Genomic DNA, 18,818 nt, shown 5'->3' with positions numbered 1-18,818 from the left:
AAAAGAAAAAAGAAAAAACATTTTATGTTCTTTAGATAAGTACTGATAAAATGAAATTCAGGATATTTTTAAAGAACGTAAAAAACGTGCAAAAGATTACAGGAAAGTTTTCTCTCTCTAATGTGATTTTTTTTTTTTTTTCTTTCTCGTATATTTTAAGAATTTCCTGCAATTTAAGTCAACAATTCGTGAACAAAAAGCCGAAAAATTATTTTTTAAGACAATATATATTTTTCATTTACCAAGGTTAGAAATTCGATAAATATATTTCCGCCTACTTTCTTCTCTTTACTTTGAACTTAACTATCCAAATACTGTTTTTTTTTTTTTTTTTTCACTCCAAAAGGCAGCTTTTTACAATTTGTTGCATTAAAATATAATTCTTTTAAATGAAAATTTCAGTGCTTGGGCACTAATATTCAATTTTTATGCACATATTAAATTATTTAAGTGGATACCTATACTTACAATTATAATAAAACGAATAATGTAAATTGATACAAACAAGAATCGTAAAATTTGAAACTTGTGAACAATTCCTGTAAATAGTCTAATAAATAGGATTTCTTACAATTAATAAACAAACAGATTTTCAATAGGCGAATAATCCTGTTCAGTTAATAGAAAAGCATTGAAGTCAAAGAATATAAGACTAACAAAAATAAAGATTAAATTTTTAAAATTTTACACCTTTTAAATTTTACATCTTTAAAAAGTTACGATAATTTAAATGTTTAAATTTGTACCATATGATTTTATTAATCTTAATAATTTCATTTATATTTTATAAATATTAAGATATCTTTCTTTGTTTAAAGCTTTTAATCAAATGATTAATTGCATGTAAAATAAAGGCAGGAAATTAAATTTTTACTACATCATTTACATTCTTCAATCACTTATTTTTAAAAACAATTCAATTCCGGGGGGGGGGGGGGCCTTTTCTTTCTTTCTCTCTTTTCGCCTCCGAAAAACAGTCCGAAATCGGGGTGGATGTGTGATATAGCATTGCAAAAGCTCCCAAAACTACAAATGAAATAATCTGCAAATGTTTAGAAAGATACAAGACCAAAGATAATGCATTCTTACTTAATAAAAATGAGCTAAGAAAAAGGGTCTGGAAATATTAAGGGCTAAATGAAAATTTTCATTACTGGCATTCAGTTTTACAAATAAAAGCATAGTTTTTACTTTCCATTACAACTTCCGCGATTTTTCTTAATTAAATAATATTAGTCGGCAAATACACTACATATCTTAAACTTCCATTATTATTCTTGTCACACAAACAAATGCAACGCAGTAAAATAATTTAATTTTTACTTTCATTCTTTTTTTCTTTTTTTAAATTCTAATACCAAAGAAATATGCTTAATTGGATTGCTTCAAAAAGGAAAATTTTATTTATTGTAGGATTCAGATAGGAAGATAACAAGAATTTCCTAAATGCAAGATTTCTCCAGAAAAACATTATTTCGGAGACAGAAAAACTTTGTTTTGTATACAAATTCTCAGTTAATTCGATAATAAACCATTATCACTCAACAGGAACTTCCTTTCATTTTTTTAAACAAGAAAAGAAACCATTCTTCAAAGAGTCAAAAGACTCAAGTAAATTCAATTTCCTGGCTGAGCGAATATCAAGTAATAGAATAGTTGGCAATCATTTTCTTCGCGTAGTATTAATATATAGCTGATTTTTTTATAGTAAATATAAGAAGTAAATTTTATTCACGTGTAGAATTGTTTACTTCAGTTTCTCCAGAAGGGATGGGATGCGTAACATCAAAATTTCGAGACGGCCAAATGATTTACATTTCTATCACTGCTTTACACAAAAACCTTATTCAACATGAATATATTGTTTACGATCAATTTATATCAAGGTATATCATTTTTTGGCTGAGCGAATATCAAGTAATAGAATAGTTGGCAATCATTTTCTTCGCATAGTATTAATATATAGCTGATTTTTTTATAGTAAATATAAGAAGTAAATTTTATTCAAGTGTAGAACTGTTTACTTCAGATTCTCGAGAAGGGATGGGATGCGTAACATCAAAATTTCGAGACGGCCAAATGATTTACATTTCTATCACTGCTTTACACAAAAACCTTATTCAACATGAATATATTGTTTACGATCAATTTATATCAAGGTATATCATTTTTTAAATGTTAAAATTTGTATCTAACTTAACTACTTGTCATCAAACTTTTAAAAAAAATTCTTTAATATTCATCTCATCTTTTTAAGATTTATTTTTTAAAAAACATTAAAAGAAATTATTTACTAGCAATGTATATACGGTTGAAATTCATGTTTACTCGACCATTTAAGACGAAATTAATGTTTCTAGATATGTACAAGCACACTTTTTATCAGTTACTTTTTCGCAACTGATAAAGAAAGAAACATTATTTTTATTTATTTATCTTAAAACTAGGGTGTTTATTGCATTTTTGAATCCATTCTATTTCCATCATTACTTTTCTATCTGTGCTTTTTTTTTTTTTTTTTTTTTTTTTTTTTTTTTGGATTTTACTATTATTTCTTTACTTAAAAAAATTTATTCAAAATGAATATATTCATTACTATCGATTTACATCAAAGTATATCATTTGTTTAAATGTTAAAATTTGTATCTAACTTAAGTACTTGCCATCAATTTTTTTTTTTTTTTTAAATCTTTCAATATTAATCTCGTCTCATTTTTAAGATTTTTTTTTTTAAATTGAAACAAATTATTTACTAGCAATATATAGGCGAGTGAAATTCATATTTATTCGACCATTTAAGAAGGAATTAATATTTCTTGATACAATGTACAAGCACGCTTTTTATCAGTTACTTTTTCGCGACTGATAAAAAAGAAAAAAATATTTATTTATTTATTTATCTTAAAACTAGGGTGATTATCGTTCTTGAAAGGTTTATGTGTTCAAAACAACAAAACCGATTGTGATCTGTCGGATTTGTAACAAAGGCTCAATGCACGTCGCTATAATCAATATGGCTAAATATACGTTTCAATAACTTTTTTTACGTGTATACTGCGTAGATACCAACTTTCAATCATAATATATCAAAATCCAATTCTTAAGTATTATATATCACTTACCAATTGCTTTTAAGAAAAAGTAAATGCTTTTATAAATTAATTTAAATGAATAAGAATTTATCTTTCAAGAATTTTCAAGGATTATACAAAACACTAATAATAATATTCTTAAAAGATTTACACTGCGAATTAATTAAAAAACTCATTTCAGTAGAAAATAACTTATCTATGATAGTATGTTTTTGTTATGAAACCAGGATTTAAAAGAAAAAAGAAAATACAGATTAGATCCAACGAACATTCGGTGATATCTACATAGCTAGAACTTCCAAGGCCTTAGGAGACCTTACCATTTCCATTTCGTGTAAAAAATTAATTAAATGTAACGGGCGAAACGAATGACTCAAAATTTAAAATGAAATCCATGTGAACCTTTTCGATGTCTTTACCTTCACTTCTGATGGTGTTTTTCTTCTGCTGAGTTAATGAGAATTAAATTCTCACGCATGTGACCTCACGTTCTCACCCATGCATTACTTGTCCGTGAGAATGGCTGTAAACACAAAATTTCCAGCGAAATAATGAAGAGGTAAACAAAAGCGGTTAGAAATTGGCGATGATAATAATAATACAACTCTTATCAAATTTATTTTGGCTATAATAACAGTGGAAGAGTATTAGCAAAATTATATTATCCCAACAATAGAAAATGTTGTTTAAAAATGCCTTTTTTTTTTTTTTTAACCATGTATTTATTTCCATTTCATTGAAATTTTACAAAAAGTAAAAGTCCATAAGTTTTATGTGAAGTCAAATTAATAATACCGACATATCAATGAATTCTCGAACCTTAAAGGGAATATTGGTACTACTATCGGTTAAAAATGTAAAAAACACTTAAGTCAATAAAGCTTTGTATTCAACGGATTGTTTTGTTCAATTGTTTGTGTTCAACGAAACAATCAATCTCGATCCAATTCCTTGAATTTTGAAAGCTTCCATCAACTTCTCCACCTACTTGAATCAAGTTTAACGAATCAACTAACGAAGGCAAACGATCCGTCTTAAATAAATATAAATAAATGAAATCTTACTGACTTACATAACCGCTCACGGCGTAAAAGCTGATAAATAAAGCAAATCTATGACAACCGTTTATGTAATATCTTCCAAAGATAAGATACGAAATAAAAAAAATTATTTTAACAAATCAAAAAATAAAACCCATAAAATAAATAAAATTATAATATTAAATCATAATTTTTAAAAATTTTGAATTTTTCAGAGATATAAAATGATACTATGAATGCGACTGACTCCACCCCCCCCCTCCCACACACACACACACACATACTTCCTTTTTTATTTTTATTATTATTTGCTAAGTATATAAAGAGAAAATATTTTAATCGGTAACAAAATTTAACATCCAAGATTTTGACGAATCCCCTATTACAGACCTTTCTGAGTCTGAAAACATTTTTAGAATCATGTCTGTTTATCAACTTATTAACGAAAAAGATTCATGGAAAATCTATCTTCTTTCTTTCTTTGTTTTTCCATCCCCTCTAATATGTTCGTAATAAGTTACTTTCCTAACTAATACCTTCAATTTTCTAAGTGCAACCACTTACTAAGCAATCTCATTGCTATGTCATTACTCTATTCACCAGTTATGTCCAGAAGTTAAGAACCTTGAGTTCAGGAACTCCGTGACACTTTCCTTAAATCAGCTAATTAACTGATGAAAACGAAAACTCTAAAACGTTTTCAACTTCACTGAAATACTAATGTGGTCTTAACCCCAAGTTTGTAGAATTTTATCAGACTTTGAATGAAACTCATTCACAGGAAATTTTCCAATGACTATAAAACGAAAAAAAAAAAAAAAAAGAACTTAGAAGAATAAAATTTGATATAATTTTAAGTATTAATTCGCTTCATATTTCGAACCAAATCCGTTATGGGGTTGGCCGTCTGTCAGTCTGAATATATGTATGATTAATCCGCAATTAATTCTAAAAAGTAACGACCTGGATAAACGAAGTTTGGTATAACATCTTGTGTTGTGCGTGTGTTATGGTACTTTAAAGCCCGCTGACAGCTATCTGTCAGCAATTTAAGCCGAATGAGCATCTCTTGTTTCTTTCAGTAGTGCCAACTAGGGCCAAGAGTACGACTTAGCTACTCACACGACTTTATTCATGCATTTCATTCATTCACTCATCCACAAATCATAATTTAGACCTGGAACAGAGAACGATCACCTCTGAACCAGTACCTCCAGTGGTATTACTCTCAACATAGAGGACTTTGAGACCACGACAAACTTATTCGTGCGCCAACCACCACCACACACGGAGAGTCTTCGGTCCGACGGGGGGGGGTCGAACTCGCAACCCAAGGGATGCGAATCCAACGCCTTACCGACTAGGCTATCCCGGCCTATGACATCTTGTATTGCAGTTCTGTATCAATGTTCGTCTGAATCGGTCTACAAAATAAAAATACTCGATCGATACTCGGTCATCTTCATTAGACTAACAAATTACTATTTAATATTGATACACTGTGAGATTTCTGAAAATAAAATCTGAGCAGAAACGGTGCACATGGCCTTGACCAATTTTTAAATGGAAAAGATTGAAAATAGGAAATAAAGTTTAAGAGAGACTACTCTCAACGGTTTCGAAATAATATTTCAAAATATAGACGCACTATTTTGCCCATGCATATCTGATTCTAAAATTGTTTATTTAAAGCAACACACAATTAAATTTATCTCGAAATTCATCCTATCTAATATAAAATTTATCTTTCTAATCTATGTAATGGACAGAGAACTTAAATTTGTTACTCAGGCATTTAGTGCATAAACACTTGTTATCAAATGTCCACTTCAGTCAATAAACAATTGGTTTATTTCTCAATTAGGGCTTGCGAAAGATATCTCGATTAAATAAGATGTTCAAACATTATTTTAGTTGTTTTATTTTTCTTGTTTAATATCTGATTTACAACGATAAAATAAACATCGAAATCTATTAGCCTTGGTTGGATGAAAGCAGAGCAGTTTCTTGTCAATAATATTCTAATATAATATTGTGGAATGTCTTCTCAAATCTGAGTAATTTCATTTTATATTTTGTAAATAAATAAAGGAGAATCAAATTTTATCTGAAGCATCATTGCATGGTAATGCTTTAAAATTGATTCGTCAATCTTTATTTTGATTTTAAAAACTAAATTAAAACAACGGGAAAAAAATTAATAACGTAGCAACCTGCGTCTGAATAAATGCAATTGTTAAAACAATGAAAAGTATAGTAAAATATATTTAAAAATGCATCGAAAAATGTAATAAAATTAGAGGAAATTGTATCGAAATAAAACTAATGCCACTTAAAAGCTAATTTCTTGAAAATAAAAATAATGCAAAAATAGTTTTCGTGCGATAATGTGCAGCGAAATTACTCCATAAAAAATTTTAAATGTCGATTAATTTTTAATTCAAAATCTGAATCAAAATTTTGAAACTCCCTTTTTTAAGTCTATACCTACAACTCCTACAACTAAAGAAAGAACTACCAGTTAAATAGAGTAACTTTAATTTTAAAAAAGTGCTCTGGAAATCGTTTCGAATTTTTTTTAACTATGCAAATAAGCTGTAAATATTACCGACGAAAAAATTATGTTTACTGCTGATTTGATACATTTTTCTAATCCTTTGGCGGCATCAAATGTACTTAAGAAAAGAATACAGAAATTAACTAGAAATTTATTTGCCACTATAGTCCTACTAAAAGGGAATTGAATAAGCTATTCAAATTTTCATTAACAATTAAAACGCAAAATTACAAAAATGGTCGAATGATTTTACAGATAGAATAGTTTAAAAACCTAACAGCAAATAAAATAACAGCTATTCAAAAGCACCAAGAAAAAAACAGACTAAAGAAATTAAATAATTCTATTTCTCAATCCATTCATATTTTGGTTCTCATAATAATAAAATACCAATTCGTACAAAATGACAATATTTGTATTTTATCCAGCTACAATCTATATCAAAACTTACGTTCATCAGATTTTCCGTTAAGTTGAAACCATGACGCTTTTATGATAAACAACGCTTAGTACTGCCAATGATTTCCATCCGACTATATTATTAAAGCGGGCATCCCTTTTCCATGAGATGGGAGAATGCTCCCGTTCTTGCAGTCTTGGCAGAGTAACCATAGCAACGGTCAGTAAGTAATCCCCCACTCTTCGATAACCGTATGCCATACCTAACTTCTGGAAGAGGTGATCCCCTCCTGCGAGAATGAGTCATAGCCGACACCACTTGTTATGAGCCCTCCACGACGTAAATCCATTAAACGTCATATGCGAAATAATGATTATCTGTCCGGTGCTTCAAAATAGGATTGCCTTATATCTTTCCAGGAATATTTGGATTAATTCAGAAAGTGGAACGAATTTGATTATGTTTAAGTGTTCCAAAATAATTATGAATTAGACCATTTTTAACCAGAAAGTTACGATTATACGAAGAATATAAGGGGAGAAAGTGTGTTAACTTGATCAGATGTAAGGGGCAAGACATCCCTTCATCTTTAATCTTTCATGGCGACGGTCAGCTCTCATAAATACATCACAGTTCTGATGTTACAGTCTTATCAAAGTACAATTGGATTTAGTGGAAAAATTTATCAAATGGCTTGCAAGTACAAAGACTTATTTAATGAAACGGAATTAGGAAATATCTCAAGAGCCTTCCTAGAAAGAAGTATATTGAATCAGCAATGAGTTCTGCGCATTTCCAAGTAGAAAAACACAATCAACGCTGTTGTTTAATTAGAAATGTATCTTTTAGTGCTTGAGATTAGATGAAAAATATACATATGATGTAAATATTTTCATGTTTTTTTAACGGAGAACAAACCCTCTTTTGCGTGATTGAACAACAAATACTATAAACTCTATTAGATATATTGTGGCCTCTTTCCATGAAAAATTAAACTCAAATAAGAGCCATTCGTCCTTTACAACATTTCCATTTAATATTTTTAAATTAAGTATATAGTTATTTTCTTCTGATAAGCCTTATTGATTGAGATTGCACAGAATATAATTTAGTTTAAATCTTAAAAAGCAAAACTTTCTCGTGCACACTCCAATAAACTTCTCATGTTAGAGAAAGCCTTACATGGCAATGGCATACAATAATTACGAAATATTAACTTTTGGTGTGAATTTAGAATTTTTACTGAATCTATCGTATCAGAGATTTATCGCTAAATAATCTTTTCGAATTATTTGGCGATTTAAGTCCTAGCATGCATTAATAGCATCCAAAAATAAAATTTCTGTTTTAAATACGTTTTTCGCAACCGATTGAAATAAAAATTTGACTCAAAACTGCACTTGTAGTCACAAAATCCCATACCAAATTTGATATATTTAAGTAACTGAATTTTGAAATATCACGTTGACATGTTTCAGAAAGTATAGTCCGACAGGCAATCAACCCGTTGTTTGTTTCAGTTCAAACTTTGATAGATATCTACATTATAAATGTTAAATCAGTGTACCGAGTCTTATCTATCTTGCTCTCTTCGTTTCGTTATTATTGTCTTAACTTATATTCGAACAGTCGAACTTCCTCTAAACAGATTTTTCTCAAAATCTGACAGAAATCTGCAAACTTCGTGTAAAGACTGTATACCAAATTTTAACCATCAAACTCAAAATGTTTTTGATTACCTTTGACAAACCTTTGTCATTTTCTTGCATTATAAAAATTTTTGAAATAAATAAATAACAATGTTAATATTAAGAGAGATTTCTTATAAAAAGTGATACACTGACGTTTTATTTAAGAGAAATAAAAGGTTCTTTAAACTGGATAAAGCGACCTTTTAGAAAGCTACAGTCTATTACTCTCCCGATTCTATCAGAAAACATTGAAATCAAATGTTTAAATTTTTTTAAAAAAATTAAAAAAAAAAGAGGAAGCAGGTAATTCAGTTCCTCACAAATTATTTTCTAAACTTTATTTATAATTCGAACATAAGAAATTAACAGTGCTGACAACAGAATCTTGAACGTTATAAAACAAGTGGCAAATACAATATTCAATTTGAAAATTCCTTTCTCATTTTTTAAAAACTTTTATTCAAAGAATTTAAGCTATATATTATTAGTTCTGGTGCGTTCATTTATTTATTGATATTATTTTAAACATACGGTTGCAAATCCAGTGGTTCTTGGCTAATTAGAAGTTTTTTAGTCGAATTCGTTGCTAGTTCACAATTTCCTCCGATCAGTTGAAACTCAGTATAATTTCAATGCAGCAAAGTTTTATTTAATTCGAGTTTCAGAACAATTCGTTAATCTCGGTTCTATTAGGTTAATTATCTACAACGATTCACAGATGAATACCAGTAACCCCATAATATAAATAAGTATAATTTGAGAAACCATATTTGTTGGTAAGCACATCATTCAACTGTGTGTATCGCACAACTATTCACTTTTTCTAATAAATTAACTCTTGTCAATAATGTATCCTCTCTCTAAGAGGACCTTCAATACGTCCTTCAAATGAGAGAGTAAATTATATATTCCATGTCAGCGACTTGTAATAATTATTCATTTTACTTGTTAGCTCTGTAGGGTCAATGCCTCAATCCTATGGCAGACAATAACCGTTTTTTATATTCATTCCGGAACTAAAGCCCTTCACTGGAGAATGTCACGCAAGTCTTAAGAGTTGAATCATTTATTTGCGATAAGCTTAGTTTTTGCTTCGCTACGCTGTATTTTCGTTTCGCAGATATTTTAACCCCGGCTAAGAATTCAATTTGTTGACTGCATGTCATTAAACTTCAATCTTTAGTGTAGACCAAATACAGAGAAAAAGTCAATAACAAAAATAAGTCGGTGAATAGATTTTGATGGGTATCGACGTTTCTACATCTACCTGGGTCCGAAAAATATTAATTAAGAGGATTATATATGTTTGGCTGCTCGTACATACGTAAAAAGTTTATTCTAAACCACAACGAGATCCGTGAAAATTTAGCATCAAACTTCATTCATCCATATGCCAAAACTGTAGACCTATGCCAAATGCATAGCCGTAAACAAAAAAGGGATACTTTTCTCAAATAAATTCACTATTTTTCCAAAATGTGAATCTACATAAAAAGAGTCATCATTAAATGAATTTTTTTAATACATAAGTAGCAATTTATGCATTCTTTCTGAAAGTATTCTTGTTAAAATTATGCTAAAAGAATAATTTATGCTGAGAGAACCACACAAAATGAGTCATAAAGTTTAACCTATTTAAAGAAAACAATTTCACAAATTTCATTGCAGCTCAATAAAATTCAATATAAGAAACACTGACAATTTTGCAGAAGTTCGAAATGTAGTCTATTTCTAGCCTTTTAGTAACATTTGAAACATTAATTAACATGGGATCGAAAAAGAAGGATATCCACTGCTTAGCCTTTTAGATCTCAAGACAAAACGGTATTTGACTTTTAATACCAAGGTCTTCAGCTAGGTCTATAGCCGGGTCTTATTTATAAATAATCATTTCTGGAATTCTCAGGTTAAGTTATTACTTTTGGATACCTTTAGCCAGGACATCTTGCATTTAATATTTTTTATCATGAAAATATCCAAATACTTTCATCAATACGCTCTTTCATAAGAGAATTAACTCCATTGTCCATCGAATTCATAAATATATTTATAACTGAACAAGTCATTCAAGTTATAATTATAAAATATTTTTTTTAAAAATACGGATATTGAAGAAAAATAGTAGGATAATCTAAAGAATATCATTGGATAATTGCTTACATTATATGATGCCATAAAATAGTTCCTTTGGGTAATAAGTTTCGAAGTTATAGCCGGAAATATTAATAAAAAGAAATCAATAAATGACAGGACCGTAATGTTGGTGGAAATTGTGATATTTATATTTCTACAACATTTTTATGGACTCCAATTGAGAATCAGTGACTGCACAATACATCTGCAAGATCCACACATATTATAAATGAACAGAATTCTTCTGAGAAAATACAACGAAAAAAAGAATTTTCTGTCCTGTTTTATTGCTAGAAACAGGCGATTTTTTTTATCGGCTATTTCTAGAAAATTTTATCTCAGCACGTTTGTATACTAAATAAAACCTAATTTTGCCTTTACAAAAATAGATTGAAACAAATATCCAATCAAATTTTAAAGTTTAATAAAAGAGGGACTTCGCAAAAACAAACAAATTACGGGATATTATTAACATAAGAATAGTCCTGTTTTCTTCAAAACAATTGAAACCTTAAAATGAATTTGCAACTAGCCACACAATAACAAACCCGAGTGTTAATTTCACTCATCAAGACGCTATTTCTTCATATTAAGAGAAGAGGCCAGAGAAGATACTTAAACTGGGTTACTTTCCTACCGACAGGAGGATTAACGGAGGCGTTTGAAATAAATTACACCACACTCACTGACATTTCCTCATTGTCGTATTCCACGAACCATTTTTCAACATCCGTTCGCGCCTTATAACCCGTTTGAAGTTCCGATATCAATTATTTTTTTATGTTTACCAACAGCAAGATTGGGAGAAATAAAATGCTTCCAAAATTGGTTCTACAAATAAATAGTTAAATTTATATCAAATAACAGAATTTTTAAAATCAAAATCACTAATTCAATTTTCTTCGACTGACATTGGTAAACAATTTTTGGCAGTTTTTATTATTATTATTTTCGGCTGCCTCGTGAAAATTCACTTTTCTGAACTACAATTATAACCTAGTATTATTTAATCGCTTCTACTATTCACTTTTTTTAATTAATTAGCTGCAAAATGAATTATACAAAAAAAAACTAAGCATTAAACATATATTTATAAAAAGCTCATATAATTTAATTGTATATATATGTGATAAATTTAAAAATACAACTGTTCTTTCTGCCAAAATATGATTTAATGTAACAAAATACATAAAATCATGAAAATAATGCTCACAATTAATAGAATTTAAATGTGGCATATAAAAAAGGCGGAATGTAAACAATTTTTAATGTATTTTTAAAATGACACCATTAAAATAAGTTATATCCAATTTTTTTTAAAAAAATATGATTATTAATAAAACTTAAAGAAAAAAATGCTTGAAAGACTTCAATAACGGTTAAGGACGCCTAGCAAATAAATACAATAATAAATAAAAAATATGAAATATTATTTGGTATAATTAATAAAAGCTCATTTAAAATAAAGTTAACATAAAACATGAATGTATTTTAATACTGGAAAAGTTTAAAATAATTTCTGTAATTTCAATGGAAGATAAAAAAGATATTCCGTTAATAAGCATTTCAATATTCTACAAAGGAAATGTTTTACAGACATTCCAAATAATAAATAAAAAAGAACATTTTTAGCATGCATCGGCCAAACAGGAAATTTAACTAGAACGTAAAATGTAAAGGAAATCGTTCTATAGTGAAATCAAAATTACAGATATTAAAGAAGTAACTGCAAAATATTAAACGAAGCGCTCAATAGTGGATAGAAGGCAAACATAATGCAATAAAACTAGCAGCTGACCAAAATTGAATCATAGTATCAACTTTCTTCCAAAAGGGGGTGGGTGAGGGGAAATGAAGTACGTAGGCGACAACCTGTTCTTTCGAAACAACACACTTTCTTAATCCTCACTATATAGCAGATTTCAAAGGAACCGAATGACTGAATCTTATAACGGTAAATTGAAGTTTAATTTCCATGACAAATCAGGATCATACTATCTAGAGGTCAAAATGGTCAAGCGCATGGCAACTAAAATCCTTAACACATCGAAAAATACATTAGTAATGGTCTGGTTAGTACATGAGTCAGAGCTATTAAAAAGCAATTCAAAATGTGTCAACCAGTGAAAATAATAAGGCTATTTTTCAAAAGAAAAACAACTTGTTTTGAAAGAGATGATTTCTTTAGCTACAAATTACGCTTTGTATTACATAGTGAAACTTGAAGCGCATTTATTTTAAACTACAAATATCTTGAAATATTTTTTAATATTCTTTTTTAATTCCCAAATAAAGGAAAAGAAAGACTACCTAAACATCCATACTACCCATTTTTCTTAAAGGAGTACCTAATTTAGAATTTTCGGGATTTTTTTAGAGAAGATTAGAACCTACCCGTCTCGCAATAAATTTAACATGGCTTACTTAAAACAGCTATGGCAGGTTGTACCATCGGCGGCTCATTATTTCATGCCACATTGGGCGGCGTATACCTAATGCATGCAACTTGAAACAACTAAATACATTTACAAGTACTCTTGCTTACCAGATTTGAAATAAGGAGTTTATTAATTAATTTTTTAACATTTTTAAAGTAATAATAACAATTGGTTAGTAAATTTAAAAAATCAAAATGTAAATAACAATAAAAAATAACAAAAACAATAAAAGTTGCATTTTGATTTAACGTGATAAGATATTAAGTCATAATCGTGAAAGTGTCCTTTGAATTAATAAACCAAATCTGCATATCAAATAGAACATTTTAATTGACAAAAATTAATATTTTAGGTATTTATGAAATATGATATTCAAACACTAATGCCTGTACACTAGTATCGGTGTATCATTCATTTTTAATTAACCAGATAAATATCCAAAACAGTATAAATTCTCTTTTTCTCTTCCTAAACTCTCTGAGGTTATTTCTTTCGTTAAAATACACACTTAATGAAGTAACTAGTGTTTTTTTAATCACAAAAATGGAAACTATAGAATTACGTATATTTATCAACTAACGGAAAGAGTATTTTATAAGAATCCTAAGGAATACCTACACATAAATTAAGAAAAAGGAATTTTATAAATGCATTCAAATAAATAATTCAAGCCAATTCTTATTGGAAAGAAAATTTTCTTTATAAGAATGATTGAAATGACAGAAAGCATTTAATTATTTTTGTAAAATGAATATCAAACAGCTCTGTTGTATAAAAAACAAATCTCGACAGCTAAAATATTTAATAGATGAAACGTTTCATTTTCATACATCTAAAATAATAGAATACTTATATATATTAAACTTATATTAAAATTGATATTCAAACATGTAATTTAAATATTAATAAAGAAAATAAACATGCTTACACTTCTCTCAAACAAAAATAAACACTTCGAATCGTACTTATGATGCACGAATGGCGCGAAAATGAAAACAAAGAACACAAACCACAGGGAAAAAGAAATAAAAAATAGCCCATTCTTTCGCTTACCTTGTTTGCTTCCGTCACCCTGTCAGCAGTCTTGGTCTTCTCCTCTGACCGCCGTCCACTGCAACACAAGAGAGTCATTTTACCAAATGAACGGAATGTTTGGCCGTAGCACATCAAAAACACCCACCGCCGATTTCCACTAGCATCGACGGTGGAATATGCACATGAAGGACGAACTCAACACGGATCCCATTAGAAATGCCCACCCGCAGCACACTCAACACGGAGCGAGTGAAGTAACTCACTCCGCGAGCCACCTACACCCTCCCCCCTCGGGCAGACGCGTGTTGCACTGGCAGGCGCGTTCTTCCATCTTTACCAAACGAATAAAATAAAATAAAAAATCGTTTGCTTCAAAAAATATATAAATAAAAAAAAACTTTTTCTTTTTCATTCTGCTGAAAGAATAATAATCACTTTCTTTGCTATGTTCGTTTATGAAGAATGATTTTTACACGGCTCAATTGTTAGAATCTTGCCTTATTAAAAGCACTCCCTCTTTTAGCACTTGGGCTGTAGTCGAAGTCATTGTGAAAATGACAAAGGGATCATTATAGGCATTCACAAGAGGCCAGTTGAGAAAATAATAGCAGCCTTTCAAAATAGCAGAGACCGCTTGCATTCCTGTGATGAGAGGGGAAGAATAATTATTTTATAAGTGGTCACTTTCACAGTGGACCGTTGATGACTTTTTTTTGTTTTTTAATTGTGAAGGTCAAATGACCGAAAAATGATATAACAGACGCGATTCATGTTTTTAAATTAGCTTTCACATAATTTCCTAAATAAACATTTGATTAATATAAAAAAGACCATATTATTAATCAGGTTTGAAGTCTTATGATGGGCATCACAAATATTAAATAAACATTAAGTAATATAAAATAGAATCTTATAAAAATAAGTATTGTGAAATCGCTTTCAATTTAGTTTCTATTCTAAGTAATAGAGAGAAAAAAAAATTAATTTTTCATGCAACTTTTAATTTTTTTTGTTTAATTTTCTTTAATTTTAATTCATGCTCTTTAAAATTTGTTACTATTCAAAGTAAAAGAAAGAAAAAAAAAATGTTTTTATTTTTCATGCAAATGTTTTTCTATTTCTTATTGTTTTGTCTACTTTTTTTCCTATTTATTAAAAAAAAAATTACTTCAAAAGACTGTTTTTAACTTACATCTTTCATTTTTTGAAACCATAATATAATGGGCATAGGTTTGGGGACGGAGAGAATTATGAAACCAAAGGATTTTTTTTTTTTTTTTTTTTTTTTTTTTTTTTTTTGGAATTTCTTGCCCCGATTGAAAAGTTTAAGAGGACGTCCACAGTTGAATGTCATGTAATATAATATTAGCAAAAATAAAAGTTTCGGCATAATGCATATAATTTTAGATTTTACTTCACAGTTACTACATTTACATAAACAATTTTTTAATCAAATGGAAATAAATCATAATTACATATTTGTGTCATTAATTATATATTAATTTTCTACAGCTAAAGGAAAATAGAAAAGAAATCTTTAGTGTTAAAAATGCGGAACGAGGATAAAAAGACATGCCCGCACATGTAAAGACAAAGAAGAAAAAAGTTGGAATTCAAATTAAAAAAAAAAAATGATATTTTATAAACATAATAAAAAACTGATATATTCTTTAATAAATGCCACAAAAACTTAACAGAAAAGTTGAATCAGTCGTTCCAATCAATAAACGAGAAAACAGCCAAAGTATGGAATTAAGGAACATAGTTTCACTTATCGCATTTCACAAGTATATATTATAAAAAAAGTCATTATGGAACATGAATATGTTGAATTACTAAGACTAATATTAACATGTGTTAGTAATCATACTATCGAATATAAGAAGAAAAAAAGAGCAAAATGAGGATGAATTCACTCAAGTTCTTGCGCAATAGTCTTCACTTCATCATCGCACAACAGCCCAAAGCAATTTTTTTTCGTCCATACTTGTACAATGACATCCGGTTACAATAAGTAGGAGGTAGTGATAACATAACGGAGTTAAGTAGCAACATCTGTCATACACAAACTCAAGGGGAAAAGTTTCTGCCATTCTCATGAACGGAAAAATAGCCCCAAAAAAGTTATATAGGTCAATAATAAATCAGTTAAAAATGCAAAAAAATCGGCTAATTCAACGTACAAATGTCCTTGTTATTACGATTATTTTTTTTAAAAAATCCCATATTTTTAACCATATTTTGTTTTCAAAAAATCCAATACATTTTTGACAATACCAAATTTTGTTTAACGCTACCTTTGGTCGATTTGACGACAGGAGCACAGACAATTTAAAAATAAACTCTCGCTTCGATAGAAAGGCACAAACAAAATTTAAAACTGCAATGAAAGGATTGATTTAAAAAATATAAAAATAAGACATTTGTTTGCTAAGTTAAACAATCCGGGGTGGTAAATCTAAAAATAAAAAAATTAAAGGAAGGAGATTCGAGTAGAATGCATACTTTTTGCTTTAAAAGACTTACTTTCACTGACTATTTGAAGCAATATCAGAATTCATGCAAATATTTCATACAAATATTTATCTCTAATAAATCATTTGATATCTAATTTCTTTATAAAAAAATGGACTCTTTTCAAATCCACAAATAATTCTCAAACAAATTTTACTGTAAATTAAACAGTAAAAAAAAAACCCACTGAGTTTTAATCTTTGATGGAGATTCTTCTCTGTTATTTAGCGTAATATACTCACTCCCTCTCATGAACAGCTTGCAACAATAAAATAAATAAATTTGTCATGCCAGAGTACGTCTCACATGGCATTGGCGTACAATAGTTAGGAAATATTAACTTTTGGCGTGAACTTAGCATTTTACTGAATCTATCGTGTCATCCTTGGCGAGTTATTTGGAGATTAATCCTTGGTATGCATTAAAAGTCAAATCTGTGTTTTAGACACGTTTTTCTCAACCGATTAAAACAAATTTGACACAAAACTGCACTTGTAGTCACAAAATCCCAATCCAAATTTGATATATTTAAGTCATTGTGTATTTGTGTTCTCACGTTTACCAACTAATGGTCAACCCGTAGTTAGATTTGGCTCAAAATCGGACAAGTCTCTACACAATAGATGTTAAATCTGGGTAGCCAATTTTATCTTTCTAGATCTTTTCGTTTTATAATTATCATGTTAACTTATATTCGAACAGATGGACTTTCTGTGAACAGATTTTACTAAAAATCTGATAGAAATCGATGAATTTGGCTTAAAAAATGTATACCAACTTTCATCCGTCAAGCTTAAAGCGTTTTTGAGTTATCTTTGGCACAAACAGACAGACGGACATTTTCCAGATATTGTTATTCGAACTCAGAAAGGTCTAAAATGTGGAGATTCGTCAAAATTTCGAGTTCGAATTTTTTGACGATTATTATACTTTCTCTAAACTACGCAAACGAGAAAGTAAAAAGAGCAGCATTTTTCTATAGAAAAAAAATATATATTCGACCATCTAGAGAAGTGCAGCAGGCTTATGAAAAATAAACTCTAAAGTTAATTATCCCTACACAAATCTTCCAATAAAAATTATAGAAATATATATAAATATGCTTAAAGAATATAAATAAATAACGTTCCGCATTAAATTATAAATTTACTTTTTAATCCTTAATTAAATTTCCTTACAAAACAACGCTTCCTCAAGTCAAAAATGTAGTAATTAAATTATTTCATTATTCAATTATACAAAATTAAATGAAAAAAGATTTTTAAAAATTGATAGTGTTCCAAATACGAACAACAATACAATAAAAGATTAATTTTTAATTAAAATTATACGAATGAAAAGAGAAATGTTAATCTCCTAGCTAAATTCTTTAGGAAAATAATGTGTGTGTACATTTGCAAACAAAATAAACACACGATCGTCGAACAGCATCCAATTACTTACGTCACGAAAGAAATCACGACTGCAGGTGTTCCAGTGAAACGTCATCACGATTTGTTGATATTATCAGAAACTAGTTTTTACAGCAAAGATGACGAGTAGAAGCTAACATTTCAAAGATAATTCCCAAATGGCTTCTGCTTAGTCTAAAATATTTCGGAAAAAGTCACTGCTCGGCGAACAGCATGAAGTGTAAGTAAAGGATAAAAATTTAACAGATTAAAAGAGTGTTTAGATAAATATTTCATTTAAAGATCTATGCTAAGCAGATAAGCAAATAATAATCTGTTTGGCGATTTAAGCTACAACTTAAAGAAAAAAGTTTGAAATTCGAAGAATTTTTGGCAGATGCAAAGAGATAGGCAGGAAAGGGAAGGTGAAAATTATAAGCTGAAGCAAATTTAAGGAAAATTCGAATCTCTAATCCAAAGTAAAATACTTGATTATGTTTCAGAACTGATTCTTCTAACTAATTTTC

General features: G+C 29.1%; 1 protein-coding gene across 4 annotated transcripts in view; it reads right to left on the bottom strand.

Moving 5' to 3' along the window:
- LOC129969590 (pleckstrin homology-like domain family B member 1) overlaps positions 1-18,818 on the bottom strand; it is a 136,743-nt gene that overhangs the window by 17,598 nt on the left and 100,327 nt on the right. For all 4 annotated transcript variants that reach the window (XM_056084226.1, XM_056084225.1, XM_056084227.1 and 1 more), the window contains one exon: positions 14,405-14,462. In XM_056084226.1, coding sequence (XP_055940201.1) covers positions 14,405-14,462 — 58 coding nt within the window. The remainder of the gene's footprint in view (positions 1-14,404; positions 14,463-18,818) is intronic.

Source organism: Argiope bruennichi, chromosome 5 (assembly GCF_947563725.1).
Source record: "Argiope bruennichi chromosome 5, qqArgBrue1.1, whole genome shotgun sequence".
Taxonomy (NCBI): Eukaryota; Metazoa; Arthropoda; class Arachnida; order Araneae; family Araneidae; genus Argiope; species Argiope bruennichi.
Note: the sequence above shows the minus strand (reverse complement) of the source record. Positions and strands in the feature narration are given on the sequence as shown.